Source organism: Anolis carolinensis, chromosome 6 (genome assembly GCF_035594765.1).
Source record: "Anolis carolinensis isolate JA03-04 chromosome 6, rAnoCar3.1.pri, whole genome shotgun sequence".
NCBI lineage: Eukaryota > Metazoa > Chordata > Lepidosauria > Squamata > Dactyloidae > Anolis > Anolis carolinensis.
Window position 1 is genome coordinate 42,760,088 of NC_085846.1, and position 27,629 is coordinate 42,787,716.

Here is a 27,629-nt window from a genome sequence, read left to right on the forward strand (position 1 = left end):
ATTACTGTATTTACGAATTTAGCACCAAAATATCATGATATATTGAAAACATTGACTACAAAGATGGCTTGGATAATCCAGAGGCTTGGATAAGCGAGGCTTGGATAAGTGAGACTCTACTGTATATATATATATATATATACACACACACACACAAGTAGGAGCCCCAGTGGCGAAGTGCGTTAAAGCACTGGGCTGGAGACCGAAAGGTCCCAGGTTCAAACCCTGGGAGCAGCGGGAGTGGCCGCTGTTAGCTCCAGCTCCTGCCAACCTAGCAGTTCGAAAACATGCCAATGTGAGTAGATCAATAGGTACGGCTCCGGCGGGAAGGTAAGGGCGCTCCATGCAGTCATGCCGGCCACATGACCTTGGAGGTGTCTACGGACAACGCCGGTTCTTCAGCTTAGAAATGGAGATGAGCACCAACCCCCAGAGTCAGACAGGACTGGAGCAGTTACTGTACTCCCAACTCAAGAATGGGAAATGTAATGTCGGTGGACAGGAAAAGATATTTAAAGATGGGCTCAAAGCTAACCTTAAAAACTGTGGCACAGACACCGAGAACTGGGAAGCCCTGGCCCTTGAGCGCTCTAATTGGAGGTCAGCTGTGACCAGCGGTGCACAAATTCGAAGATGCACGAATGGAGGGCAAAAGGGAGAAATGTGCCAAGAGGAAGGCGCATCAAGTCAACCCGAACCGGGACTGCCTTCCAATCTGGAAACAGATGCCCTCACTGTGGAAGAACATGCGGGTCAAAATTAGGACTCCACAGTCACCTTTGTACTCACTGCCAAGACACTACACTTGGAGGACCACCATGCTTGGACAACAAGGGATCGCCTAAGTAAAGTAATATATGGATGGTGTGTGTGTGTGTATATATACACTTTTGCAAATCTACTGTCTTGCATATATATATATATATATATATATATATATATATATATATAAAGGTAAAGGTTTCCCCTGACGTTAAGTCCAGTCATGTCTGACTCTGGGGGTTGGTGCTCATCTCCATTTCTAAGCCGAAGAGCCGGCGTTGTCCGTAGACGTCTCCAAGGTCATGTGGTTGGCATGACTGCATGGAGCGCCGTTACCTTCCCGCCGGAGCGGTACCTATTGATCTACTCACATTGGCATGTTTTCGAACTGCTAGGTGGGTAGGAGCTGGAGCTAACAGCGGCTGCTCACACCGCTCCCGGGGGTTTGAACCTGGGACCTTTCGGTCTCCAGCTCAGTGCTTTAACGCACTTTGCCACCGGGGCTCTGCATATATATATATATATATATATATATATATATATATACATACATACATACACACATACATACATACATACATACATACATGCAAGACAGCAGATTTGCAAGGGTCAGGAGATGGATACACTCTACCTGTCCCAGTTTGGCAGTTAGACATCTGTGGCTAACAAAAGCATCCAGCTTCACTCTGGCCAGTTATCTGCTGTCCCATTTCCTTACTTACTTTTAAAATATCCTCAGAGTGGGCAACAGGAGAGCAAGACCATTTGGGCTTGGTTTCTGTTGGGGTATTATACTAATGCAAATTGGGAGTTGCTTTGTTGGTCCTGCTTTTTCCAAGCTTGCGGAGGTCTCAAATTCCTTCCTCCAATGGCAGTTCCTGCTGTTTCTACCTGAAGTGAAGCTAGATGCTTTTGCTAGCAATTGATGTCTAAAATGGGAGAAGTAGAAATCAAAACACTGCAGTATTTCTAAAGTGTGGTAGAATGCAGCCACTGTATAAACCAAGGGTAATGTGAGGCATAGCAAAACTCAATGAGTAAATTAGTTATGAAATTTAATTACCAGCAATCAATAAGAATTTTTTTTCTATCATGAAGTCTGGTAAAGTAAACATTGCAGAATAACACAAACATCTCATCTAACTGGTGGTCCTGTGGTAACATTGGGTATCCTTTGTTCACTTGAATGAAATAAACATCTATAAAATTGCTTACCTTAGTCCTGATGTAGGCAGCAACAGACATTTTGGTTCCTCTCTTGTCTTGTTAACCTCAAAAAAGATGGTTGGCTGCAAGAAATGTTACCAGATGGAGACAATAGTGGAGCTTCATTACCCTCCAAAAATGTCCATCTTTATTCACAGGTCTACAGGCCTTCCATTTTCATTAATCTTTAGCCATAATGGTAATAATCATTCATCACAAAGCCATCTCAGTCTTTTTCCCCTCCTGAGAACCAAACTATTGTCGTCTAAAAACAAGCAGCCCATTTATATAATGGTTCTTTTTATCATGCTACCAGATTGGTCTCCATCTGGCTTATGCTTGCCCTCAGAAAAAACATTTGGTCTAAGCAACTGTTCTGCTGCCGAGAGTCCACTGGTTGTCCTTTGCCATCGATTATGCTAACACCGTACAGAGTCAACAGGAGGTTCACCAAGTTCTCTGCATCTGTGGAGCCTACATTTTATATCCTCGGAGTTTCAGTCCCTCCTCTATTTCAAATATGTAAGTGGCAACCTTTTCCTTTTTTTTAATAAGAATTTTCCAACTTCCACATTTTTTTGCAATTGGAAATGGAAAGAACATTTTGTTGTTTTTAAAATGGAACAAATTTTTAAAAGATTTGTCCATGCATATCCATTGTTATTATGGACATCATCTCACACATTCTGGGCTCTGTTTCCATGTGCTTTGGAAATGGAGTCCCATTGGAGACATCACATAACATAAGAGCATTTTCGGTGGGACTCTGCAGGGCATGTAAACGGAGCCCAGAATGTGTTGTCAGCTTAAGATAGTGAAAGATGAGGAGCCGTGGTGGCGCAACAGGTAAGCCCTTGTGCCAGCTGGACTGCTGACCTAAAGGTTGGGTTGCTGACTTGAATGTTGCCAGTTGGAATCTGCGAGATGGGATGAGCTCCCCTCTGTCAGCTCTAGCTTGTGGGGATATGAGAGAAGCTTCCCAGCAGGATGGTAACACATCCGGGCATCCCCTAGACAATATCTCTGTAGATGGCCAATTCTCTCACACCAGAAGTGACTTGCAATATTTCTCAAGTTGCTTCTGACATGATAAAAAAGCGGAATCTTGGGAAAGGATGGGGAAAAGGACATAGGATAGCTGGTCATTTCAGAAGATGGACTTCAATGGTAGGGAACAAAGTAAGATGTTGTTGAAGGCTTTCATGGCCAGAATGGACATTCTCTCCTGACATTTTGCCCACATCTATGGCAGGCATCCTCAGAGGTTGTGAGGCATATTGGGAAAAACGAAGCAAGAAAGGTTTATATATCTGTGGAAGATCCTGGGTGGGAGAAGAACTCTTGTCTGTTGGAAGCCAGTGTGAATGTTTTAATTAATCACCTTGATTAGCATTAATGGCCTTGCCAGATTCATGTCCTGGCTTCTTCCTGCCTGAGGGATTCTTTTGTTCAGAGGTGTTAACTGCCCCTGATTAATTCATGTCTGGAATTCCTTTGTTTTCAAAGTGTTGCTCTTTATTTACTGTTCTGATTTTAGCCAGATTTTGTTCATTTTCATAGTTTCCTTCTTTTTGTTGAAATTGTCCACATGCTTATGGATTTCAAGGGCTTTTCTGTGTAGTCTGACATGAGAGTTGTTAGAGTGGTCCAGCATTTCTGTGTCCTTAAATAATATACTATATCCAAGTTGGTTCATCAAGTGCTCTGCTATGGCTGACTTCTCTGGTTGAAGCAGAAGCATCCTTAACCAAATCACGCAAAGATAAGCAGCAAATAAAAAGGGCTTTCTATTTGGGAATATTTTACCATGTGTTCATGTTGCTGCTCTGATTTTTGTTCTTTCAGAGCAGTAAAATTAAATCATCACAACGTTCCTCATGATGTTGGGGCTGAGTATGACTCAAAGGGTATCTAAAAATAGCCCCATTTTAAAGATGATACAATTGATGCACCAAAATTGATGATGTACCAAGATAATGTACTGTGCCGAAAACAGAGCTGGAGTTGTTCCTAGTTTAGCTGAACCTGATAGTAAAGTGCTATTTAAATGTCAGCCTAGAAGAAAGCTGAGCCCTGTAACATAGAAATGCTATGTATCAGGAATTATGCAATTAAATAAATAATGACAAAGATGCATATACTGTGGCAGCATCCTCAGCGGCTGGGCCTTCTACTTTTACTGCAGAGCTCATCACCACTGATGGAGTTCAGGCAATGTGGGTTCACCAGATCCCCTGCCGGACCACCACGGATTTGCCACGATGCATGGCGAATCTATAGATTTATGTCAGGATGCCAACTCCAATTGTGTGAAAAGGCTGAATTGGTCACCCTGACATGTGTGAAATGCAAGAAGAAGGGGAAGGAGGGAAAGGCTGAGCTGATAAGGCCAGCTGTCCTTTGTTATGAGAATTGAGATAGGATTGAGATAGGTTGGAGGGGTGTGTGCGGGCAGTAGACTATATAACCCAACATTCTGCCTGCCTTGGAAGGACTGTCTTTCTTGTACTCTGATAAAAGGGAAAATAAAGTTTCCAGTGTTTCTGCATGGTGAGCTGCTTTTGTTCCTAGAAGTTCCAGAACCAGACAGGTTAATGTGACAAGGTCCTTAGTCTCCAGTGCTTTCTCATAGACTTGTCAATTTCGATTTACATTAAGAACATAATGTAAATTAAGACCCACCTTTAATTATATATAAGCCTACTTTATATGTTTTGACCAAAGAAGACTGAGCCTGCTTTATTTGTTCGCTAGATTCTATGGATGGAGTGGGACTGGTTGTTTTTCACTTCTGTTTGTGAATACTAATTCCTCTGGTTGAGAGGTATACTGCTATCTCTCACATTCCCAGTCAGGTTACAGGAGTATAAACATAAACAGTTGACCAGATTGTTCAGGTTTTCCTTTCTTTTGTATACTATTGATATGTAAAGGTAAAGGTTTTCCCTCTGACATTAAGTCTAATTGTGTCCGACTCTGGGGGTTGGTGCTCATCTTCATTTCTAAGCCAAACAGCCGGAATTGTCCATAGACGCCTCCTAGGACATGTGGCCAGCATGACTGCATAGAGTGCTGTTACCTTCCCACTGGAGCGGTACCTATTGATCTACTCACATTTGCATGTTTTCGAACTGCTAAGTTGGCAGAAGCTGGGGCTAACAGCGGGAGCTCACGCCACTCCCCAGATTCGAACCTCCGACCTTTCGGTCAGCAATTTCAGCAGCTTAGCGGTTTAATCCACTGCACCACCAGGGGCTCCATACTATTGATAGCATAACATAAATACCCACAAAATAGCAAGAGGTTTCTCCCCACTTATTGACCTGGTTCTCCCTGTTTTGCCTTCAGCCAATTAAAATAGATTAAAATCATCTCTAAATAGTTATCTGCCAGAGTCTACCTGATGCGCTTGTAGTTGACACAAAATCTGAACCAAAGATGTCCTGATTCTCATCTCTTTCTCCTGACCAGTACATTACAGCTTCAGCTTTCCATGGGACAAAGACTGTCTTGTCACCTTTAAAATCAAGAGGTTCACTGTGACTCAGCTGCTTGCCATATGGCACCACTTGGCCATATCAAAGCAAGTGAACGTGGAGGAGGCTTCTGGGTGAATCAAGAGCTGCAACACATGGGGAAACAGGTGGCCTGTTCGCAGCCCTTACAAATCCTGATATTTCCCTTTCTCCACTTGTAATTTGATTTGAAACCAAGCTGCACATGACCCAAGAGGCCCAAAACTGAATTTATGCAACAGGGCACTCCATCTTCTTGTTAAAGTATTTTATTTAAAAGATACAACAACTTGGTAAAATATATTTGGATTACTTATTCTAAGTATTGTGGCATTGTTAGTTTCTATATACAGTTCAACATGAGGCACTAGTTTACTTTGTTACATAGACTTCTAATCAAAACTTAGGTATGGTACATATAAAACATAAATATACATCAAAATATGATATATAAAAGACGCTGGGGCTTCTGCACTCTCATACCAACATGGCTGATGTCTTATGTTGCTTGTAGTGCTGCTGGATAGAACATTTTAAAAGAAAAAATAGAATTTATGTAAAAGCCATTTCATAATGAATGGGAATAAACTTCATGAAGGAAAAACATGTACAAGGAACTTTCCGATGCTGGAATAACATCTGTGTTATAAATGAATGCCATACTAGAACCAATCCACTTCTTCCCATAATCCAAAAAGAATGTATGGCATCTGCAGTCCTGTGATGTGATAGCATAAATTTCACAAGATAGTTAGAGAGTTAGGGCTGGATAAATCCACCTTTTTGAAGTAGAGTCTGGTTTAGAAGGATATTTGTTTGAACCAGCAAGGGATAAGTTCTCAAACATCAATTGATCTGTTTGCTGTATTTTCCCCACCCTTTACAAATCCCGCATAATAAAATGGCAAATTTTAGTGAGTTTAAAAAGTCTCTAGTGAAAATAAACCTGTTTGCTGATTGCCTTTCTTTTTCTCTCACGATTTGCTCTCTGCTGAGACCTAACTTTCTAAACTGATTCAGGAGAAACATCTCAAGATAGGAAATGATCATATCGGCAAAGCCACACTTAGATTATTAAGGGAACATTCCAATGATTGCAGCGATTCGGTGGTTCAATGAGAATCTCCACATCCAAAAAGAATGCAGCACCTTGGAGAGCTCCTCTAAAGTCTCGTTTCAGAAGAAAACTCAAAGATCAACTTTGCCTTCAACAGAACTGGCAGCTTCGATCAATAGACACTCCCTTCAAATGCATTCAGAAACTACAAAGAAACTATTTACAAAGTCTGTATCTTCCATTGTGATGTTTAGAATTCATGCACCTTTTTTATTTACTTAACTTTTGTGCCTCAATAAAAATATTTTTGCATCTTTAACTATATTGAGTATTTTCTGGACTTCAAGCGGTAACAATGCCAATTATAATCCATTTCAGTATCAGGCTGTGTAGCACAACATAAATGTGGAAAAGTCATAGAGGGTGAATACTTCTACATGGGATCAGAGGATATTTTCAGGGTTCAAAACACTTGCACAGTTTATCGCAGCCCATTCAATGACGCAATAATGATAATGCAGATTTCAGAATGGGTGGATTTGGAGGTTCAGGGTGAAAGAAAAAGTGTGTCATCTTCTTACAAAACCCAGTTTCCTGGGTCACCAAAGGATATTTGAGCAAGAGGCTGTCTTATGCTATTCTATTCTCCACTGAGGTCAACCTGATGCTTTTTTAAAGGGTCATTTTTTCCCATTTCTCTATCAGTGTTTAAGAAGCAATTCTTTGCTGGTGCTCATGATAATATTTAAAAACATACTTATTGCAGTATTTCTTACTTTTCCATTCCAGGCAGTCCCCAAGTTACAAATAGATTTGTTCTTAAGTTGAATCTTTATGTAAGTCATTTTTAAAGTGTAACACCAGTCACACATACACAACATGCACACGGATACCACAGGGAAGAGTTAACACCCCTGTGGTGTTTGTTTTGTTGTCTGTCACCTGTTCAGAAGATTCCACCTCACTTTCTGTCACTGTAATAACTGGATTTTTTTAACGGTTTGTTGTGGAACTAAGAATTGGTGAGAAAGCTTCAGTGGAGACACCTTTTCCCCATGAGAACTTTTTCAAGAGTGCATTTTCCTTCCAAATGGTAGATTTCTCTCCATGTTATTACACCCCCATTCTAAACTATGAGTCATTTGTAAGTTGGATATTTGTAACTTTGGGAATGCTTGTATTCTTTTATTGATCAAAGAAATGTTTAGGATTTTTTTTACTTACATACATATTTACATAGAGTAGTCATGATACAAAACAAGGTAGATAAAAAATAAATTTAAAAAACATTAGATATTTGTGTCATATAAAAGTTAAAATATGTTTTAAAATACATTTAAAAACTAAACAGCATCCTTCTAAATCCCACTCCCAGCATTTTCAATGAGACAATGTCATATAAATGGAGGGGCATGAATCCTTACAATACGCTTCTAAAAAGCCCTTAAGGGATAAAATCTAAAAGTAATAAGGGGTTCCTCTATTTTAGCAGAGCAGCAGGGTGAAGTGTTAGCTGCACTAGGGCTCTGTGAATCAATTTCTGCTTAGGCATAGAAACCTGCTGGAAGAACTTGGGCAAGTTATATTCTCTCATCCTCAAAAGGAGGCAATGTGAAACCACCTGAACAAATGTTGCCAAGACACCATAACTCAGAAGCTAGATATCAAAAACACCTTTATCAACAATCACATTGGGCAAAAGTGCTGGAAAATTGGAGTGGTTGTTGCTGGAGTTCTCAATTTTGTTTCGTTTCCATATCCAAACTACTGTCCAACATGACACCCCCCAGGCAATGATTTATAGTTTCCCAAGAATAAAGACATCATTTTTATTTCATTTTTATTCTTTTCTGGACTTCCGCAAGTCCAGAAAAGAAGGATACTGGCAACGAAACAGCGCAGCAACTCTCCCATAAAGACTATATTGTTTCCAAACCCTTAATATTAATCTTTTTTCAACTTGTATCCTTTAGTGCTATTTCTGTCTCTCTCTCTGTGTGTGTAGATAGATAGATAGATAGATAGATAGATAGATAGATAGATAGATAGATAGATAGATAGATAGAGATATAGATATAGCGATAGCAAGATAAGCCTCAGAGGTCACTTTCCAGCCACCCTGCAGAGATATTTCCTGGAAAGTATTATAATGTTTGCAAAATTATATAGTTCACTTTTAGCCAGTAGGTCTGTACCTTTAACTGGTAGTATGCTTGTACTTTGAGCTTTATCAATCAGATACAGGTGGAGCTATGTTTGTCATTTATATATTCTCTGCACTCTGCCTGTATTCTCTCTCTGTATTTTTTGTTCCTGCATTATGCTTCTGTTACAGCATTAAAGTAAGTTGACTTTATGCTACAATGTAGTTTTTATTTGACCACATTACTTCGGGGCTGTATTTCTGTTGCAGCTTTATTCTATTTTTGTTTGATACTCTGCAACCTAAGGTTTTTACCTTTGCTAACAAGGCTGGGCTGATCCCTCCAGCCATCCCTGACAAGGTGATAATCAAGGTCTATTATGTGTACATTTAGATCAATACACAGTTTCTGTGCCTGATCCAATAAGGCCAGCTGATGTTTGTTCAGCCAAGTGTTCCACTTGGGCTGAGAGATTACTGACCATGGAACTAGAAGCTTGAAATATGTACATTTATAGACAGACTCCTTTGTTCCAACTCCAAGACTTGATTAAAAGAGATCATCACCTTTAATATCTGGGACGCCCCACCTTTGTTTTCCCAAAATATTTCATCATGTGTGATTGAGCAATTAAGCTACTCATAAATTCATTATTTTCCAAATATGGGCCCGGATCAGAGCTTGTCTCCTCCCATGGGGACCCCTCCCACAGCTGATAGGCCTTCCTAGACCAATCCCCATTCTCTCCTTTCTACCAGAAGGAATCCTTGCCTAGAAGCGGCGATGTCATCAGAGCACCAGGCATTCAGGGTGCAGATCCAAACTGGCCCCTCTTTTGGCAAATCGGGAGGGACTGGGAGGTTTGAATCACTGTCAGTTGCATAAAACTTGGGGGTCTCTGTATTCATATTATGCTGTACTTTTGAAAGCACCTGCTTGTATACTCATCCTTTCTGGCCAGATCGAATAAACCTTTGTGGCTTGCCTTCAGCCTGGTGAGTGTCTTTCTGTCCTGGCTCAATTCGGGCCAGGCACTGATACTTTTGTCCGTGGTCCTAGTTATCCACAGCAAAACAACATTGTATTTCCAGCCTCAAGTGGATTTATTTTTAATCACAAGACAGACTGGAATAACAACAAAATTATCCTATTTTCTTTTTAATTAAAACAATGTTAATTCTTCTAGGAGGTCAATTTTAGCACCTACCATAATGACTGTGGCTACCAAGTGCCCTTGCTCATTCTCAAGGGGCTGAATTCACTGCTATTGGCGTCTGTGAGGGCATCCCATGTGAGAGATGAGGAATGGGCTTCACTGCAGAGCAGAAAGACGACACAGGGTTCCGGGCTGCCCAGTGTAACTTTTTCAAGAAAATGCTATAGTTGTCCTTGTAGTCTGACATCCAGGGGTGACTATATAAACGAACAGAAGGAAAGGTGAGCAGATAAGGCCAATTTATGTTCATTATATTTATGAACAATTACTGTATTTAATTTTTGATAGTTGTGATTTAGCTTTGTCGAGGCCTTAAATTTAAGAGTAGTGATATTTCCATAGTGCTAATCCACTATGTTTTCTTTCCACATTTGCAAGGCAGACTTTTGCAAATCTGATTATTCAAATATTCTCCTTAGGAATCCCTGGGTCCTCCAGTGTGCTCAATATCTGGTGAAAGTTGACCACAGGGTTGGGCTGAAGGACCTAGAAATTCCTAGTGAAATTCCAAGTAAAAGAAATAGCAATTTTTATTCACTTTCACTAGGGGCCCCTGGTGGCACAGTTTGTTAAAGCGCTGAGCTGCTGAACTTGCGGACCAAAAGGTGCCAGGTTCAAATCCCGGGAGCGGAATGAGCGCCCGCTGTTAGCCCCAGCTCCTACCAACCTAGCTGTTCAAAAACATGCCAACGTGAGTAGATCAATCGTTACCGCTCCGGCGGGAAGGTAACGATGCCCCATGCAGTCATGCCGGCCACATGACCTTGGAGGTGTCTACGGACAATGCCGGCTCTTCGGCTTAGAAATGGAGATGAGCACCAACCCCCAGAGTCGGTCATGACTGGACTTAACATCAGGGGAAACCTTTACCTTTACCTATTCACTTTCGCAGGAGTCTTGTGCCTAGACAGACCCAATGACTGTGGAGTGTTGACAGTGAAGGCAATCAATAAAATCATTTGTTATATAGGCCGAGAAAGATTTTTTTTTAAAAAAAAGCTCTCCATTTAATTAGCTATGCCCTTCTCCTTGTTACTAGACTAGTATCATGAATTTAGGGTGAGGAATCTTTAAATGAATTTAGACTGTGCCCAAGGCTACTTAGGAGACCTGAGAAGAATTTAGAAGGGTTAAAAAAAAAAAACCATTTCCAGTTCCAAGGCTTAGTGGTTAGTAACAATTTTCAATTATATTGGTCAGTCCTTCCACACAATTCAGTGAAGCCACACATCTCTAGATATAAACATAACTAAAACAATCACAAAAGGAGTAATGGTTTCCTTTTCAAAGTTAAAACAGTGGAGTAAATTAGTTCTGTCTTCATTAATTTGGAATGGAAATCAGTTGCAACGAACTTGGTATTTGCTATGCATTACATTAAATTGTGCACATGAATCTAAATTCATGAAATGATCCTGCCCTTACTTTTTATAGAAGGCATCTTCAAGCAAAGGGCTGGAGAAATTCCGATTTGCTCGACTAAATCCACTGCGGACTCTGGGCCAGTTTTTGTAATCTCTTTGGTAAGTACTTGCATCTGTACACCCAATGTAATCTATTAAAAGATCAAATATTAAATCATTAAACGGAGTGTACACAGCATTTACATTATTATATGTTTCATACATTATGTTTGGTTGAGAATATTTATTTAATGGCTTTTACTGGTACAGTAGAGTCTCACTTATCCAACATTCGCTTATCCAATGTTCTAGATTATCCAACACAGTCTGCCTTTTAATAGTCAATGTTTTTGTAGTCAATCTTTTCAATACATTGTGATGTTTTGGTGCTAAATTTGTAAATACAGTAATTACTACATAACATTGCTGTGTATTAAACTGCTTTTTCTGTCAAATTTCTTGTAAAGCATGATGTTTTGGTGCTTAATTTGTAAAATCATTATTATCCAACATATTCGCTTATCCAACATTCTGCCGGCCCATTTATGTTGGATAAGTCAGACTCTACTGTACTCCAAAAGCTCAGCTGTGAGAAGTCAAAATACCCTAAGGCAGGGGTCCCCAAACTTTTTAAACAGGGGGCCAGTTCACGATCCTTCAGACCGTTGGAGGGCCGGACTATAGTTGGCCACCGAGCAATAATAATAATAATAAATAACAACAACAACAACAACAATAATAATAATAAAAAGAGGGTTGGAAAAGACCCTTTGGGCCATTGAGTCCAACGCCCTTCTGCCTTTGTGCACCAAAAACACAAGCAAAGCACCCCTGACAAATGGCCACCCAGCCTCAATGTTAATAATAATAATAATAATAATAATAATAATAATAATAATAATAATAATAATAAGCCTCTGGTGGCCTAGGGGATAAAAGCCTCGTGACTTGAAGGTTGGGTTGCTGACATGAAAGCTGCCAGTTTCGAATCCCACCCGGGGAGAGCGTGGATGAGCTCCCTCTATCAGCTCCAGCTCCATGCAAGGACATGAGAGAAGCCTCCCATGGTAAAACATCAAAAAAAATCCAAGCGTCCCCTGGGCAACGTCCTTGCAGATGGCCAATTCTCTCACTCCAGAAGCAACTCCGGTTGCTCCTGAGACGAAAATAATAATAATAATAATAATAATAATAATAATAATAATAATAATAAGGGTTGTAAGAGAAGAAGAGACCCCTTGGGTCATTTAGCCCAACCCCCTTCTGCCCTTGTGCCATGGGGGCCGGATAAACGGCTTTGATTGGCCCCATCCGGCCCCCGGGCCTTAGTTTGGGGACCCCTGCCCTAAGGATTCTGCCAACTCTGTCTATTTGACTTAACCTCAACTGACCTTTTGGAAATACAGATGTTTCCAGACTCAATCTCTTAATTCCTTTAATTTGTGATTCAGTAGATCGTCGTGATTCCAAGAGAAATTGTTGATAATCGCTCCAGTTTTGGCCACATTCTTCTTTGATCTTGGTGGGAAGAGGTATTTTATCTGGAAAAGATAAAAACTTTATTACAGGACAATCAATATTTCCTAATGATATTGGCCAGCACAATCACATGTGAATTTTGCTGATCACTTCAGCCTCTTATTTCAAGTGCAAGAATATCAGTCCTCCTAATGAATTCACCACAATTAGCCAAATTATCTGGCAAACTTATAGGGTGCTTATGAGTAGGTTATTGCATTCATTTTGGCCAAGCTTCATAGCTACACCCCTGCTGTGTCTTGTAGATAAGTTTGTTGCTTCTATTTGGTGCATATACCCACCATTGCCCGAGTATGCATATTCATTTTTTTAAAAAATGCCCATTGATAGCTTTATGATTTCAGGGATGGTTCAATCAGAGAGGTGAAGAAAAATATCCTCAATTTATCATTTTGAAAACTTTTTACACTTCATTGTCTGTGCAAAGTGTAAAAAGGAGAGAAATGTGTGATACTACACTGTGGTAATAAAAATGAAATGCACAGTGATAGGATGAGTGACACCTGACTCGAAAACAGTCCATGCGAAAGGGATCTAGGAGTCTTAGTAGACTACAAACTAAACATGTGTCAACAGTGTGATTCAGCAGCTAAGAAAGTCAATGTGATTCTAGACTGCACATCAATAGTAGTATACAGTGTTCCCTCACTACTTTGCGGTTCACTTTTCGCAGATTCGCTGTTTTGTGGTTTTTTAATAAACTCTAAAATACTATTATAAATCATAAAAAATTACAATTTACAGCCTAAAGAAGGGAGGAAGGAGAAGTCAAAGGGAGAGAAAACGAGCCCAAGCGGCAACAGGAGGAGAAGGAAGTGATTTATCAACACACAATTGGTTGATAAAGACTTAAAATAGTGTATAACTACTACATAAATGTATAAATATTATGTTATTTTTATTACATTTTATTACATATTTATACTTATATAAGTATAAATATTATACATAAATGTACAAATACATGTATAAATATTAAAATAAATATAGTGCCCCTACTTCGCGGATTTCCACTTATTGCAGGTGGTCCTGGAACGTAACTCCAGTGATAAGTGAGGGAACACTGTAGTGTTAAGATGGAGAGAAGTCGTAGTCCCACTCTGTTCTGATTTGGTGAGACCTCATCTGGAGAACTACGAGGGTTGAACGAAAAGTAATGCATCCACCTTCGTTACTTGGAATTGGATGGGAATTTTTGAATAAATCAAATACAGAAAAAATCCTCAGAATGTGCTCTTTAACTACCACTATTCACTTTTCCACATAATCACCAGACAATTGGATACATTTCTGCCAACAATGAACAAGTTTTCTGGAGCCGTCAATTGAAGAAGTCAACACTCTGTTTCCACAACCAACATCTCACAGTTCTCTCAATGTCTTCATCAGAAGCATAGTGATGTCCCTGTAGATCTTCTTTTATTATCACGAACAGGTGGAAGTCAGACGGTGCTAAATCTGGACTGTATGGAGGATGCCATACAGTGGTGAGATCCAGTCTCTGAAGTTCTGCTGTGGTGGCATGTGAAGTGTGTGGTCTGGCACTGTCATGCTGCAGGAAGGTATTTCCCTTTTCCTTTCGGCCCCTTGTTAGCCATCGTTTCAAAGTTCGCAGCGTTGTGATTTAACACTCTGAATTTATTGTTGTTCCACGTTCAAGGAAATCAACATGGATAACACCATCTGCATCCCAGAACACTGTTGCCATGATATTTCCAGCTGAGGGCTGTGTATTGAATTTCTTTTTCTGGGGTGAGTCTTTGTGTCGATATTCCATAGATTGACGCTTTGTCTCCAGGTCATAATGGTGTACCCGCATTTTGTCTCCTGTCACAATTGAATGGAGAAAGGCGTCATCTTCATTCTCATAAAGCGAGAGGAGTTCCTGGCAAATTTCAAATTTGTGCGCTTTCATTTCAGGTGTCAGCATCCTGGATATCCATTGTGCATAGATCTTCCAATAGCCAAGCAAAGCAATAATGTGACCCACACGTTCTTGTGAAATGCTGATTATGCTTGAAATTTCTCTCTGAGTGATACGACGATCGTCCTGAATCAATGTGTCAACGTTTTGCATGTGAAACTTGGTGGCTGCTGTCACAGGATGTCTAACTCTTTGTTTGTCACGCATGTCAGATGTTCCCACCTTAATATCTTTAAACTTACTCGCTAAACAATGCACCATAAACAGCTTGCATTCTCTGATGTATCTCCTTTGGAGTGACACCTTCTGCTGTCAAGAATTCAATGACTGCATGTTGCTTAAGTCGCGTTGACCGACCATCTGCGCAGGGTTCCATACTTCGCACTTTAACAACACAACCGTTCAATACTAAGGCTTCCTGCCAAATGGAACAGTACAGGAAAGTCCACTGAACAAGCCAGTACCTGCCGCATACCAACACTGCCATCTGTTGAGGAGTTACAAAGGTGGAGGCATTACTTTTCATCCAACCCTCGCATATCCAGTTCTGGGCATTGCAATCCAAAAGGACATTGACAAGAAGGGACTTGTCCAAAGAAGGACAACACAAATGCTCTAAGATTTGGAAACAAAGTTCTTTAAGGAGTTGTTTTGGGAGCTGGCTATGTTTAGCTTGGAGAAAAGAAGATTGAGAAGGGACATGATAGTCATGTTTAAATATTTGAAAGGATGCCACACTGAGAAAAGAATAAGCTTGTCTTCTGATGCTCTGGAGACTAGGACACAATGGAGCAACAGATTTAAAAAGCAGGAAAAAAATCCACTTAAACTTTAGTAAGAACTTTCTGGCAGTAAGAGCTGTTTGGAAATGGAATACGTTGCCAAGGAGGGTGGCAGAGTCTCTTTCCCTGGGGGTCTTTAAGCAGAGGCTGTATGGGCATCTGTCAGGGTTGTTTTAATTGTGTGTTCCTGCCTGGGAGAAAGGGATTGGACAGGATGGCCCTTGGAGTCTCTTCCAACTTTATGATTCCATGATTCTATAAGAAAGCCCCAAACAGGTCCACATTTTCCATTGAAATACTGGTAAGTTTATGTTGGTTAAAGTTGTTCTTCATTTTAAATATTGCATTGTTCTTTCATGTTATTTTGCACTACAAATAAGATATGTACAGTGTGCATAGGAATTTGTTCATTTTTTTTCAAACTATAGCCTGCCCCCCCCCCCCCCAAAAAAAAAAACAGTTTGGGGAACTGTGAACCACTGCTCTGCTTAAAACTTGAGAGAATAAACTCTTTTTCTTTTTTAAAAAAATGCTACCTATCTTATATTTTCAACATCAAAATGGTTTGAATATTTTACTCTGCTTTTCCAGATGATGTTTTCATAACACATGTTGTGGAAGGAGAAATAAAAAAGAGAAGTAGGTTGAGCGCATTCAATGATGATTGATGTGGTTTGCTAATGCTCCGGGGGAACTGCAGATATCAGTATGCCTTTATTCCAATTTATTGTGGGACGGTTGCAACAAAGACGCTAGATATGGAGAACTGTTGCAAACAGGCTCTTCACACATTTCCTTAATACCACATAATGTTGAGTTTTTCATCATATATGAAGGCATTGTTCCACTAGTTCAACCCAAATGGCAATTAATTTGCTAAGAATTTTGCAAGAATTTTGCCTCTTTACCTTGTATAGCATCTCCATGCGTTATCTGATCCCGTCTCTCTCTTTCCTTTGAATGGGTTGCAACTGACTCTGCAGGAGCAGTGTTGTTCAATTGAACTTGGATATGTTGAAAACCTGGTGGAGCTTCTTGGACTTTTGACACCTTCCCACACATTGTTACAGGATAAGGCGGTGCAACATCATGACAAAGGGGCTCTTCCATATATTTCATAGGCTCCTCAACATGCCTTGCAAATTCCTTTTCCTTTAGCTGGGCTTCTAGCTTCAGTTTCTGTACAAGCAAAACACACAAATAATAGATACTTTGGAGATCTATATGCTGCAAGTGCTAGGTCTTGTGGCAACAATGAATACAGTGGTGTCACTAGACTGGTCATGGCGGGTGTAAACCAGTCTGGGCTTCATCACCAGAGAAGGTGAGACCACGGTGAATGCCTATAACATTTTTGTGCAGTGTTTTAGCATAAATTATTATTATTATTATTATTATTATTATTATTATTATTATTATTATTACCCCATTTTATCTCTCCCGCAGGAGAATCAAAGCGGCTTAACATAAAAAACATCAATAAATATTGTTCCCCCCCTTTCAATGTACAAGTAGTTTGAAAACCTTTAATAAAATTATTTTTTAAAAAACAACATAAAAAACATCAGCAAACAATTTAAAATAGCGTATTTACTCGAGTATAAGCCAACCCGAATATAAGCCGAGGCACCTAATTTTACCACAAAAAAAACTGGGAAAACATTGACTCCAGTATAAGCCAAGGGTGGTAAATTTCAGAAATAAAATAGATACCAATAAAATTACATTAATTGAGGCATCAGAAGGTTAAATGTTTTTGAATATTTACATAAAGCTCAGATTTAAGATAAGACTGTCCAACTCTGATCAAATCATTATTCTCATCTTCTTCAATGAAAATGTGCTTATGTATCCTTTTAATAATAATAGAGTAAAATAATACATGTAATAATAATAAATACAGGAAAATAATACATGCAATAATAAATAGAGTAAAATAATAAATGTAATAATAATAATAAGATCAGAGTGAAATAATAAATGTATTATTAATAATAATAAAAATAGAGTCAAATAAATGTAATAGTAGCAACAATAATAGAGAAAAATAATAAATGTAATAATACCAATAATAATAGAGAAAAATAATAAATGTGCCATAGAATCATAGAATCATAGAATAGTAGAATAGTAGAATTGGAAGAGACCTCATGGGCCATCCAGTCCAACCCCTTGCCAAGAAGCGGGAAATCGTATTCAAAGCACCCCTGACAGATGGCCATCCAGCCTCTGCTTAAAAGCCTCCAAGGAAGGAGCCTCCACCACAGCCCGGGGGAGAGAGTTCCACTGCCAAACAGCCCTCACAGTGAGGAAGTTCTTCCTGATGTTCAGGTGGAATCTCCTTTCCTGTAGTTTGAAGCCATTGTTCCGTGTCCTAGTCTGCAGGGCAGCAGAAAACAAGCTTGCTCCCTCCTCCCTATGACTTCCCTTCACGTATTTGTACATGGCTATCATGTCTCCTCTCAGCCTTCTTTTCTGCAGGCTAAACATGCCCAGCTCTTTAAGCCGCTCCTCATAGGGCTTGTTCTCCAGACCCTTAATCATTTTAGTCGCCCTCCTCTGGACGCTTTCCAGCTTGTCAACATCTCCCTTCAACTGTGGTGCCCAAAATTGGACACAGTATTCCAGGTGTGGTCTGACCAAGGCAGAATAGAGGGGGAGCAGGACTTCCCTGGATCTAGACGCTATTCCCCTATTGATGCAGGCCAGAATCCCATTGGCTTTTTTAGCTGCCGCATCACATTGTTGGCTCATGTTTAACTTGTTGTCCATGAGGACTCCAAGGTCTTTTTCGCACACACTGCTGTCAAGCCAGGCGTCCCCCATTCTGTATCTTTGATTCCCATTTTTTCTGCCGAAGTGAAGTATCTTGCATTTGTCCCCATTGAACTTCATTTTGTTAGTTTCGGCCCATCTCTCTAGTCTGTCAAGATCGTTTTGAATTCTGCTCCTGTCTTCTGGAGTGTTAGCTATCCCTCCCAGTTTTGTGTCGTCTGCAAACTTGATGATCGTGCCTTCTAACCCTTCGTCTAAGTCGTTAATAAAGATGTTGAACAGAACCGGGCCCAGGACGGAGCCCTGCGGCACTCCACTTGTCACTTCTTTCCATGATGAAGACGACGCATTGGTGAGCACCCTTTGGGTTCGTTCGCTTAGCCAATTACAGATCCACCTAACCGTAGTTTTGTCTAGCCCACATTTTACTAGTTTGTTTGCCAGAAGGTCGTGGGGGACTTTGTCGAAGGCCTTACTGAAATCCAGGTAGGCTACATCCACAGCATTCCCTGTATCGACCCAACTCGTAACTCTATCGAAAAAAGAGATCAGATTAGTCTGGCACGACTTGTTTTTGGTAAATCCGTGTTGACTATTAGCAATGACCGCATTTGTTTCTAAGTGTTCGCAGACCACTTCCTTAATGATCTTTTCCAGAACCTTGCCTGGTATTGATGTGAGGCTGACCGGATGGTAATTGTTTGGGTCGTTCTTTTTTCCCTTCTTGAAGATAGGGACCACATTCGCCCTCCTCCAATCTGCTGGGACTTCTCCCGTTCTCCAAGAATCTCAAAGATAATTGCCAGTGGTTCTGAAATAACTTCTGCTAGTTCCTTCAATACTCTTGGATGTAGCTGATCTGGCCCTGGGGACTTGAATTCGTTTAGAGAGGCCAGGTGTTCCTGGACAACTTGTTTCCCTATTTGGGGTTGGATTTCCCCCAATCCTTCGTCCATTCCATGTTGCTGAGGTTGAAGATGGCTTTCTTTTTGTGAGAAGACCGCGGCAAAGAAGGCATTAAGCAGTTCTGCCTTTTCCCTATCCCCTGTCGCCATCACCCCATCTTCTCCTTGCAGTGGCCCTATCACCTCCTTTTTCTTCCTTTTTCTACCATATATTCTCGAGCATAAGCTGACCCAAATATAAGCCAACCAGGACCCTCACCCGAGTATAAGCCAAGGGGGGCTTTTTCAGTCTTAAAAAGAGGGCTGAAAAACTAGGCTTATACTCGAGTATATACAGTAGACAAATATACAAATATTAAAATACCATTAAACAGAAATACATTGGTGCTTTTAAAATGGAAATATTCCTTTAGTTATATATAACCACAAAAGCTCAGTTTGCCTACAAAGCTGAAACTCTGTGCTAATTTATTTTTTAACCTTCCAATGTGCATGAGCTCCAGTCAGAGCCATCATTATTACTCAGTCATAATGATACTTCAAATCATGTGGTTTTAGCACTTTAAAGTTGTTGATAGGATTTTTTAAGTCATGTATTTTCTCAATTTTTCTGATATTTTAGCTAGAATATTGTGGCATGGTTTGACATGGGAGGAGGTCCATGGGGGTGACACTATGAGTTCCCTCAATGGGTGACACCAATCCTAGTCATGCCTCTCTTCTACACTACCATATACAATCTAGATTATCTGTTTTGAACTGGATTACATGGCAGTGTAGACTCATGTGGATTATCTGCTTTGATTATCTGAATGATAGGGCAGTATAGAAGGAGCCTGAGCAAATACATAAAGCAAGGATGTTATGTAATCACTACTGAATACTTCGTTTGTATCAAAGGAAAATCCTTTTCAGTTTAATACAACTAAATGAGAAAAAGTCAAATTGAGCATGTGTGGAAAATATCTGTAAGGCATTGGTGAACATTGACGCTATCAATAGGTGTCCTGAGACACAGTATTAGAGAAATTCAGCAAAGGCTGGCTAAAAACTCACCGCTACCAGGCATTTAAAGGATCATGATGAAAACAAAGAGGAAAATTAAACAAAAAAACAAACAAACCCCAAGATCTATTCCAAAGGATATTATGGATGTATACTTATCATAAGCATGTATATTACTGTTGTTTAAAATCCATGGGAAACTGACAAAAACACTCAACCATTTGATATAATAATGTAATACTTATAATTAAATTATTATAATAATTATATGCTGCATAAAAACCTGTCATTTCAAATCCTTAAAACCACAGTTCTATTATTGAATTATATTATTCTATATATGTATATACTGTGACATGCCAAGAAATCTTACATACTTTATTCTAAACACATAATTGTAGCCCAAAATAAACAATTATCCTTAATATGTTATAAGTTGTACTAGATATTCTTTTGAACAATTTGTGTTGTGTGTGTATTCTTAATAGGAACATCTGACCATTTCATCCTCACTTGCAAGGTTGAATAATTAAAATAGTTTTCTCCCGGGTACAGAAAATGAATAGTCCTCCACAAAGGTTTTATCTACTTTGTAATTATTCAAATCCCTACAAGGAGAAGAAAATGTTTTGTTTTTGAAAAGGAAAGAGGTTTTCTGCACAGGTTTTCTGTGCAGAAAAAGCAATTTTCAATGCAGAAAAGGGATTTGTTTAAAATAAAAATGTATTTTTTTTCTGAAGAATAATTCTTGCTCAACACTTTAGAATGGCTATCAGGACAAACTTGTTTAAAATTCTTCTAAACAGGACACTTTTATTATTCTTCTAATGGGTACTTTTAACTAGTACCCATTGGATGCCTGCCATAGATGTGGGCGAAATGTCAGGAGAAAATACTTCTGGAACATGGCCACAGAGCCAGAAAGACATACAACAACCCTGGTACTTTTAACTGTCAGAGAAAACATTTTGCAATTTGGAAATGAATATTTCCAAATTCTTTATGTCCCTACTTTTTAAAATACCCTTTAAATGTTAAACAGATTCATGATTTCTGAAGATTCCTAGACAGGGGTTCTCTCTGGTTTAAAAAAATGCATTTTTTAAAAAATCAAGGTTTTTCACTTTTATGAGGGTCCTGCATCCCTAATTCCCACAAACAACACAGTATTTTTCGTTATGCCCGGTAAAAGGACAAATTCAAGCAGTTCATTTAAGACTTGGGGCCCTTCCACACAGCTGAGGGGAGGGAGATGCTGTCCCCTTTGTTCCCCTCCTTTTAAAAAAAATAAATTTTATTGAATAATTGTGAATTTTACATATTCAGTACTTAAAACTTCTTGTACATTCTTTAACAAATTTGCAGTACAGAATTATGTATATCATAGCTCCTATAATATTCTCACTCTCTAGCTATATTACATACTCATATTATTTACCTTTTATTACCCTTCGGCTAGTGCTATCCCTTCACCCCAGAGCAGCCAATTTCAATATTTATTTCCAAAATTCCCTTGTTTCTTTTACAGGTTTGTTCCCCTTACCTAGCAGTTTGAAAACATGCAAATGTGAGTAGATCAATAGGTACCGCTCCGGCAGGAAGGTAACGGTGCTCCATGCAGTCATGCCAGCCACATGACCTTGGAGGTGTCTATGGACAACGCCGGCTCTTTGGCTTAGAACTGGAGATGAGCACCAACCCCCAGAGTCGGTCACGACTGGACTTAACGTCAGGGGAAACTTTCTATATATACAAACTCTATAAATTTTCCCCATATCTTTCCAAAATCATCCCTTTTTATTAACCCTCTTTTAATTTTAATATTACATGTCAATTTATCATTTAGCGCAATATCCCAAATCTCCTTATACCATTCTTCCAATTGGCACTTTCCCCCTCCTTTCCATTTTTTAGCTATTAACAATCTTGCTGCTGTTACCATGTTGGTAACAGCAGCTATATTGTTTTTATTTTACATTCTGCCTCACTGAAAATGTCCTGTCTCCCTTCATTCCTCCAATTAAATTTGGCAACATTTTCTGGCCAACGTGTGCTCCACACTACGAGAGACGTCAGGCAAAAGCAAGAACACCTCCTGGTTCTTCCCACCAGAATACCACCATCACTGGGAAGCCCTGGCCTTTGAGTGCTCTAACTGGAGGTCAGCTGTGACCAGCAGTGCTGCAGAGGCACGAATGAAGGTCTTAAGGGAGAAACATGCCAAGAGGAAGGCACATCAAGCCAACCCTGACCAGAACCGCCTTCCATCTGGAAACTGATGTGCTCACTGCGGAAGAACATGCGAGTCAAGAATAGGTCTCCACAGCCACCTATGTATCCACTGCCAAGAAACTATGCTTGGAGAGCTATCATCCTCGGGCTACGAGGGATCACCTAAGTAAGTAATCCCATCATGTGTTCATTCTTTCACTTTCTGCTTTGATTCCCCTGCTGTTTCAGTTAGGCTCTTGTCTGTTTGGTGTAGAAATATTATGTGCACATCCAAGAACCCTCTCATGTCTAAGCAGGCATTCCAACCAGGTGCACAACCTCATCGACACTGACTGTTTAATGCACCTTCAAGCTATCTTCAATACACGACTAGACAACCCATGCCATGCAGGTGCACTGTAGTGCACTTTAGGCCCAACACAAGCAAAGTCTGAAATAAAAGCCTTAATGCGCATCAGTGCATTGTAGTATAAACCAGATTATACAGTGAACCTGATTCCGCAGAATGGGAATCATTGTGCAACAGCCAAAGCTCTCTACTGATGCACAGACATTCATTCTAGAGAGGGAAAGTTGCAAAACAAAACTGCATTCTGCCAAGCCATGTATGCTGTGGATCTTGGAACTGGCTTGATGCCAGCCTCTGTGTGTATGGAAGCACCATCCAGGCCTCCAGACAGTAGAGCAGGGGTCCTCAAACTTTTTAAGCCGAGGGCCGGTCCACAATCCTTCAGACTGTTGAGGGGCTGGATTATCAATTGAAAAAAAAAATACAAACAAATTCTGCACATGTCTTATTTGTAGTGCAAAAACAACAACAACAACAACAACAATGAAAGAACAATACAATATTTAAAAATAAAAACAATTTTAACCCAACATACATTTATCAGGATTTCAATGGGAAGTGTGCTCCTGCTTCTGGCCAATGAGATAGTCAAGTTAATTAGGGCTGTTGTTGTTGTTGTTGTTGTTGTTGTTGTTGTGTGCCTTCAAGTCATTTCAGACTTTGGACGAGCCTAAGTCTAAAATTTATTTATTTATTTACTGCATTTATTTACTACGTTTGTATCACACCCTTCTCACCCCAAAGGGGACTCAGAGTGGCTTACAAATTATATTTACATACAACATATTATTAGCATAGCACAATATTAGCATTATATATTACTTTATTGAACTATACCACTATACTGTAATATTATTAGTAATATATGTCATATAGAATATATAATTGATATTATTATATGGTATTATTATTAGTGTTATATTGTATTACATTATAATATTATTATCAATATTATATGTACATACAATATATTATATTATTAGCATAGCACAATATTAGCATTATATATTACTTTATTGAACTATACCACTATACTGTAATATTATTAGTAATATTATATGTCATTTAGAATATATAATTAATATTATTATATGGTATTATTATTAGTGTTATATTGTATTACATTATAATATTATTATCAATATTATATGTATATACAATATATTATATTATAAAACTGAGGGCGGGGGCCAGGTAAATGACCTCGGAGGGCCGCATCCGGCCCCTGGGCCTTAGTATGGGGACCCCTGCAGTAGAGTCTCACTTATCCAACATTCGTTTATCCAACGTTCTGGATTATCCAACACATTTTTGTAGTCAGTGTTTTCAATACATCGTGATATTTTGGTGCTAAATTCGTAAATACAGTAATTACTACATAGCATTCCTGCATATTGAACTACTTTTTCTGTCAAATTTGTTGTATAACATGATGTTTTGGTGCTTAATTTGTAAAATCATAACCTAATTTGATGTTTAATAGGCTTCTCCTTAATCTCTCCTTATTATCCAACATTTTCGCTTATCCAACGTTCTGCCGGCCCATTTATGTTGGATAAGTGAGACTCTACTGTAGTTCCAGGATCCGGTGAGTAGAGTGAGCACCCGCTGCTAGCCCCAGCTTCTGCCAACCTAGCAGTTCGAAAACATGCAAATGTGAGTAGATCAATAGGTACCGCTCCGGCGGGAAGGTAACGGCGCTCCATGCAGTCATGCCGGCCACATGACCTTGGAGGTGTCTACGGACAAAGCTGGCTCTTCGGCTTAGAAATAGAGATGAGCACCAACCCCCAGAGTCAGACATGACTAGACTTAACGTCAGGGAAAACCTTTACCTAAAGGCCTATTAAGGCTTGCCAAGGCTGAAGACACCATATTCCAAGAAATTTGGAACCTGGGAAACTTCCTTATGGTGAAACAAAGGAGGTGAAGAAAAGTGTTGATGAAGCAAAACTACTACACTGTTGAACTACTGACGTAACTGATCTGGAAACTTCTGGAGTAAACAGAACATGTTTACATGGTCAGAGACAATAATTCTTTAAGCAAGGAAATCAGAAGCTGTATACCTGTGAGAGCTCCATGTTGGGTGGATACTGGTAATATTCAGTGTACGGCTGATAGTCCGTCATGTATAAAGTTCTGTACATGCCCAGGTCCACAGGTGGCTGAATGAGAGACCGAAGTGGAGAAACATACCATTCACATTAGTAAGATTTTCTTTTGGCTCACTAAGGGTCCTTCCACACAGCCATATAATCCAGAATATCAAGGCAGAGAATCCACAATATCTGCTTTGAACTCGGTTATCTGACTACACACTGCCATAAAATCCAGTTCAATGTGGATTTTATAGAGCTGTGTGGAAGGGGCCTTAAGCAGTAGTATGGAGAAATGTTTTGAGTTCTTAAGATTGACATGCAAACCTCCCCACCCCTTGCCCACAATACTTTATGAAGAGAAAAACACAGATATTTACCATGTTTTATTTCTATAGACATCTCTCCACTTGCCCAGCCCATGAATACTTCTGGCTGTCCTATGGGGGACATTTTAATTTAATAGCAACCTTAGGTGCACAAATGAAGCACCTTCATGGTAAGTGTTTTACTACAATTAATTCAGTTCTCTTTTATCTGTGCTGTACTATATTAAGTTGAAATCGCAATTGGCTGTATTTATTTTGTATATCCTTTGGTTTGAACCTATAGATATTAATCTCTTTTTTCAATGCACCCTTCTCTAAATATTTTATTTTTATACAATATTTAGTGTGTCGCAATAGCACATAGGCATTAATGTAGAAATAGTTCAGTATGTACTGGGGAAAGTGCTCTAATGGCAGCAGCACTTAAATAAAATTAAACCAATATTTTGCTTGTTTTATTTTTTTTTTCTTAAAGGAATGGGATCCTGTCTTATTATTCACTTACTTATTAGTTTCACATTGTTCTTCCAAGCTGGGGTTCAAGATGGCTAGTAACATTGTTAAACATAGTAAAGGTAAAGGTTTTCCCATGACATTAAGTCTAGTCGTGTCTGACTCTGGGAGTTGGTTCTCATCTCCATTTCTAAGCCGAAGAACCAGCGTTGTCCATAGATACCTCCAAGGTCATGTAGCCGGCATGACTGCATGGAACACCGTTACTTTCCCACTGGAGCGGTACCTATTGATCTACTCACATTTGCATGTTTTTGAACTGCTAAGTTGGCAGAAGCTGGGGCTAACAACAGGAGCTCACTCCCCATCCAATGGATTCGAACCACACACCTTATGGTCAGCAAGCTCTGCAGCTTAGCAGTTTAACCCACTGCACCACTACGGCTCCTTTTGTTAAACATAGTCAATTATAAATTAAAAATAATAAATTAATTTAAAACAGATGAAAATACTTTCTGAAATAGAGACATTAAAATTGTAAATGGCTAGCATGTTCACTTGGACTCAGTTTAATGAATAAAAAGTTCTAAACAACAATTCTATTTTGATTTATATACAACTGCATCAATATGTGACATGTGTTTAACTTCATACATTCGAAGATCCTGTTGGTAGCTTTAAATAATTTCAAGTCCACTTACTGTGGGCAAATAAAAGCTTCTAGTTGACCACAAAACTTAATTTGTTTAGCATTTTCCTGCAAAAACCTTCAGGTGGGCATGGCTTATGCTCATTTATACACGAAACAGACTAGTAAATAATTAACAGGAAGAGAACAAATGGGAAATTAAAGAATTCTGTCCATAACATGTGGGCTACTATCCAAAAAAGCCATCCCATTTTGAAACAAAATGTCAAAAACAATACTTTCCACATACCTTTAACTGTGTGGCTGCCACTGCCTTTACAGTTACTCCTGCACTAGCTTTTCTAGATATTGTTGTTTCCATATATTTTTAAAAATATATGATTTATAAGATAACAAGATACATTTCTGTATCGTTTTTCATTACGTTCCCGTGATGTAATGGACCCCCCGGTACTGCAGTGGGTTAAACCAGCTGAGCTGCTGAACTTGCTGATTGAAAGATCAGCAGTTCAAATCCGGGGAGCAGGGTGAGCTCCTGCTGTTAGCCCCAGCTTCTGCCAACCTAGCAGTGTGAAAACATGCAAATCTGAGTAGATCAATAGGTTCTGCTTTGGCGGGAAGGTAACGGCGCTCCATGCAGTCATGCCAGCCACATGACCTTGGAGGTGTCTATGGACAACGCTGGTTCTTCGGCTTAGAAATGGAGATGAGCACCAACCCCCAGAGTCAGACACAACTAGACTTCACGTCAGGGGAAAATCTTTACTTTTACCCAACCTCCCGTGACACAGCCATATATTGCAGCGGATACATTAATGTATTGCGAGTCTGCAACTCATCGTTTGGAAAGCTCTGATCATTAATCTCTTCAAATAGGTTTGAAGGCCACTATCTTATTTCATCATGATATGCAAGAAAAAAGAAAGTAATTGAAACAAACCTGGGCCTCACCTTGGAACGGGAAATTCTTTGCTGAATTAAGTCTGTCATGTTGCATTGTTTGCCTGGCATTAAAAAAAAGATGGCAACTTAGTCATTTGCAGATTGTTTTGGATGTGCGACATATTCTGATTCAGTTATATCTGATGTTGATTTACAGAGCTTCCCACCATTGATATCTGAACATTTGCTTACCTTCATCATGAAGAGGACCTTTTATAAAATTGGATTATAGAGCAGTGCAGATGCGGCCTAAGTTCAACCCCAACTACAAACTTCAAATGATAGGTATGTGGATATGAAGAAAGAATTTTACTCAGGAGGCAGTGGCTGCCAGGAAAAA

At 39.5% G+C, this 27,629-nt stretch overlaps 2 protein-coding genes and 1 long non-coding RNA gene across 4 annotated transcripts in view; 1 reads left to right on the plus strand and 2 right to left on the minus strand.

Annotated features, from left to right (window-relative positions):
* ascc2 (activating signal cointegrator 1 complex subunit 2) overlaps nt 1-2,289 on the minus strand; it is a 41,050-nt gene extending 38,761 nt beyond the window's left edge. Inside the window, exon 1 of the mRNA XM_062984052.1 lies at nt 1,981-2,289. Coding sequence (XP_062840122.1) covers nt 1,981-2,010 — 30 coding nt within the window. The 5' untranslated portion in view covers nt 2,011-2,289. The remainder of the gene's footprint in view (nt 1-1,980) is intronic.
* The window catches only part of LOC134299907 (uncharacterized), a 7,883-nt gene extending 1,021 nt beyond the window's left edge, over nt 1-6,862 (plus strand). Inside the window, exons 2-3 of the long non-coding RNA XR_010007162.1 lie at nt 2,288-2,493; nt 5,443-6,862. This is a non-coding gene — a long non-coding RNA (uncharacterized LOC134299907). The remainder of the gene's footprint in view (nt 1-2,287; nt 2,494-5,442) is intronic.
* LOC134299906 (uncharacterized) overlaps nt 5,740-27,629 on the minus strand; it is a 25,715-nt gene continuing 3,825 nt past the window's right edge. Inside the window, exons 2-8 of one of the 2 annotated variants that reach the window (XM_062984056.1) lie at nt 27,299-27,351; nt 24,887-24,985; nt 16,460-16,730; nt 12,698-12,847; nt 11,329-11,458; nt 9,895-10,100; nt 5,740-6,002 (exon numbers count right to left, since the gene is read on the minus strand). In XM_062984056.1, coding sequence (XP_062840126.1) covers nt 9,932-10,100; nt 11,329-11,458; nt 12,698-12,847; nt 16,460-16,730; nt 24,887-24,985; nt 27,299-27,351 — 872 coding nt within the window. In that variant the 3' untranslated portion in view covers nt 5,740-6,002; nt 9,895-9,931. Of the gene's footprint in view, nt 6,006-9,894; nt 10,101-11,328; nt 11,459-12,697; nt 12,848-16,459; nt 16,731-24,886; nt 24,986-27,298; nt 27,352-27,629 lie in introns of both variants that reach the window. The other variant, XM_062984055.1, reaches the window with a different exon arrangement.